This window comes from Amblyomma americanum, chromosome 2, assembly GCF_052857255.1.
Source record: "Amblyomma americanum isolate KBUSLIRL-KWMA chromosome 2, ASM5285725v1, whole genome shotgun sequence".
In the NCBI taxonomy this organism is placed as follows: domain Eukaryota; kingdom Metazoa; phylum Arthropoda; class Arachnida; order Ixodida; family Ixodidae; genus Amblyomma; species Amblyomma americanum.
The window spans coordinates 93,483,715-93,487,721 of record NC_135498.1 but is presented as its reverse complement, the minus strand read 5'-3'; the positions used below and the strand labels follow the sequence as shown (position 1 = coordinate 93,487,721).

At 45.5% G+C, this 4,007-nt stretch overlaps 1 protein-coding gene across 1 annotated transcript; it reads left to right on the top strand.

The window, feature by feature from the left end:
* The first annotated feature begins 260 nt into the window (after window positions 1-260).
* On the top strand, window positions 261-3,664 carry LOC144121611 (centromere protein K-like). Its single transcript, XM_077654916.1, has 2 exons — window positions 261-847; window positions 3,161-3,664. The coding sequence occupies exons 1-2, from the start codon at window positions 408-410 to the stop codon at window positions 3,477-3,479; spliced, it is 759 nt and encodes a 252-aa protein (XP_077511042.1). The 5' UTR covers window positions 261-407; the 3' UTR covers window positions 3,480-3,664.
* Window positions 3,665-4,007: the final 343 nt, after the last annotated feature.

Sequence of the window (4,007 nt, the reverse complement as noted above, 5' to 3'; positions counted from 1 at the left end):
AAATAACGCGCAGTTGCCATGGCAACGTACGCGCGCGCAAAAACAAAACAAAGTTGGTTGATTGCAGAAAACAACATCAAAAACGTCAAAAAAACGTTGTAAAAATATAACGTTTATGCAAAAAATAATTACAAATGGTTGCTGACTATGCAAAAATTTAAAGCATACAGGCAAGGTCCATTGTACAAGGCGCACTCATATGGCGCACTTGTTAAATACTAGCCGTATGGAGTTAAAAGTTTGGGATTCTTGCTGTGGGGCGATGTTAGTTTTAATTATTTTCTTGTCGCCTTCATTTATCGACGAGACCACGCACGAGATTCAAGGACTCAAGTAACTCAAGTAGTCATCATCATTAGCATCATCAATACGTTCATTATCATCATCATTAACGTCGCAAGAACAGCATGGCGTCTGTTCCGCGCGGCGCTTCGAAGATTGTGGATGAACTGATCGCGCTGGTCGTCTCTGAGATGTCCGACGATAAAGCGACGACGTTCCGCGACCTGGCGGCCAAAGCGTACGCCCTGGAGAAGAAGTTTGTGAAACTAGGAAAAGCGGGTGTGCCGGTGCCGTTGGACGTCGACTACGACGATTGTTTTGTGAAGGCGCACCTGAAGCTGTTCGCAGAAAGGAAGCCCAGCCCCTTTCCAAGACCGCTGCTTAGAGCCAAGCTCCTGGAGAGCTTGAAAAACGAGCGCGAAAGTCTGAGGCGCGTGCTCGCCGACCACGACAGCCGGCTCGGGGCCGCCTTGCGAGAGATGGCCGACTGGGGAGAACGCATAGGCACTCTTACGAGGGACGTTGCGCCGTCGTCTGAGCTGAGCGACTACCGTGCCGTACGCGAGTAAGCGATTCGTGATTGCTGTGGAATAACGCTGAATGTGGAACGCGAGCCCTGGGGTACCGCAACCAGGGCAATCAAACCGCCTGGTGCACGGTGAGGTCAGGCGTTGATCGTACTGCATCGCAGTTAATTTGAAACGCAGGGACCCGCTAATTGGAAGCGAATGCTGCAGTGTAATCTCAATTCTTTCTCCGTGAGCTTATTGCTGTTTCTAATGGGTGACCTCCACTTCTTCCTTAATTCGAACTCGCTAAATTCGAACTGCCGCTTTAATCAACGCTTTGCTGCCATCAGCATTACATGCATTAAGGGGAGCTCAATTCGAACGACGTTCGAGTGTATTGTACTGCATGCTCGTGAGTGCTCGACGTCATGGTTAAACGCTGCAGCTGTTACACCTTTGAAAAACTGTGTATGTTCTTGCAGATGTATCAGCATTTAGCACTGATCTAATAATCTACTCCTTGCCGATTCAGATTGCTTTTGCACATTTCATAGTCTATTCATGCTCTGGTCTTTAGTGCTTAAGCTCTTATACAAAGTCTTACCCCTGGGTTAAAGACATTGTCTTTTGGCTTTAATTACAATGCCTCATTAGCCTTCACAGATTGCATGCTGTTTGAAAGATTCACAGTGTCAGCACACCGTGAGCTCTTCCAGTCTGTAGAATGAGATGCAACAGTGACAAGTGACTTTGGGGCACCTTTTGTTTTTACTGATTCTTTTCTTGGAAGGTTGCGATTTCTCCAAATTGTGTTTATGACTGATAAATGGCATTTCAGCCCACAAAACATATGCACTTACAGGCCAAATATTTGCCTGTGCCAAACATGCCTACAGTTAATGTCCGATTGACGACTGCTTCGAGCTTTCAAAAGTATGTACCAGTTACAGGTGGATACTATAGAAAAGTTTTGAATACAGTTGAGCCTCATTATAACGAAGTTTGAAGAGGCCCGGCAATTACTTCATTATAGCCGTAGCTTTGGTATAACCCGTGTTGACCGAGTTTCCAAGGGGAATCGTCATTCCTTAGTGTTTCGTTTGAACGAGGTTCCTGTATTTGTATATGCATACAATACAGCGATACCAATTTTCTTTTTGCTCACTGCTAAACCTGTTTGTCTGAATGTGAGCTTGTCAGCGGGCAGCACATTTGTTTGAAGAGGTATCGACAGCCTGGTGTTCTTCACATTCACTTCAATAGCTTAAAGGGCATGCAAAGCATGCTTTGGTTATGTCAGTTTAAATTGCTCACCCATTCACTCCATTTATCAGCATGCGCATATGCATTCACACGCATGCATGTACGCACAGAGAAAGGTGCTGCTTGTCAACGGTTAAAATTCCTCGGAAAGTGCTCCTGCCTCTGTCGTGCATTGTGAACTGCACAACAACCAGATCACATGCCAGAGAGTTTTAGAAAGTCCTCTACCAATAATTCAAAGCATTGCACTCTCCAAGAGTAGCTCCAAAGCCGCTTAATAATACTAGAAGCACCTGTCTTGGTTTAAACCCATTTAAATGTCTTCTAAAATTCTGTTTGTGTATCTGCCGACTGCTTTCGTATGCTGCGATCGCTTAGAGCAGGGCTCTCAAACGCGCAGCCTTGATGTGCGGTCAGCTTGGCCCAAAGATTTAATCTTCTGGGATAACATCTCTCCTCTTTCCCTCTTGACTCTCTGATGACCTATAGCCGCAAATAACAATTACTTGGCGTCCAGTTAACCCTGCCTATGTTAATAATTAGCTTTCTGTGAGAAGGGCCTAGAAACTTTGACTAGGATAAAGAAAGAAAGCGATAAACAGGAAAAAAATGTTCAAGAGGGCCCTCTTCATCGAAGCTTTTGGCATATTTACTTTTTTCCTGCTTGACTGAGTATACTTTTACCTACTTTTTCACTTCGTTGCCTTGGACCCCTCCTTTTTCCATCTCTGTTTTTGGACCTTGAGAGATGAAATTCTGCCAGTGCGGCCCTGCATAGTAAGTTGAGTTATAGACCCCAGGTCTAGAGAGTTTTGCAGTTTGCCAGACTGCACAATGTGTGGTGCCTGCTTCCCACCATTTTAGTTCAAGCGTAAAGTCTCATTGGAGCAAGGGAGTAATTATACAGCATTCACTCAATTTGTTCCTTTATTTAGGGAGTGAGGTAAGGAATTGATTACTCCATTACTTCAAATTAATCTTACTTTAAGGAGTACTTCAAACCTAACCTATTCAAGCCTCCACACTGGGAGATTCCCCTAAACACATTGGACTAAAACGCATCATCAATTACCACCCTTTGCCCTGCTTGTCATTGGAATTTCCAGGCTGGCCAGAACGAGACTGAGGCAGATTGCCGAGTACCTTGACAATTGCTACCCTCAACCACCGAGGGAGGACCAAGCGTCCCCAGCTTCTGGTGGAGAAGCGGGAGAAGCTGCAGTGCATCCTGGTTCGTGCGACTACCTCACAGTGAACCAGATCCTCGAGGACCTGCTGGAGGCCAGTACCCGATCAGGAGACCTGCAGTACATCAAACTGGGCCAGGAGCATTGGCTGCCTCACGTGCAGGTGCTTCTGGACAGCGGTGTGGCTGAGCGAGATCCACAAAGAAGCGACCACATCAAGTTGACGGACTGGAGCTGATGCGACGCTTCAAAATTAACGGTGCTACTAGTGTGGAAGCAGTCAGTGCTTCAGTTTGTGACATTGGTGTAGGACTTCACTGGTTAACGATGTGATGAGGAATGTCATTTTTGTTTTTACCCAAGAGTGTACTTGGATCTGCTGCGGTCGCAAAAAAAAAGTATGGTTCTGCAACTGGCTTGTAAGCAATGAGTGCTGAAAGTTCCTTTGCGGTTTTATGTTCAATTCTTTGTTTTTACTACAACATCCCGGGTGTGTGTGTGTGTGTACCTTTGTGTTGAGGACTGTAGTGCGTGGCCACCCAGTAATAAAGGGACCATGAAATGGTATATTGTGCTGAGGTCAGTAAAAGCGCACAAGCCATCGATATTCCATCATTCATCTCTGCACCACAAAGATTTTTAAGCTATCTTCATTAACACTAAAGACATCAGCGATTAAAAATAATGCTCCTCCTTGCCCCCTAAATTTTTACACGACCACTCCCCAGAACAAAAAAAAAAACAGGTCCGGACTGCACCCCTCTGT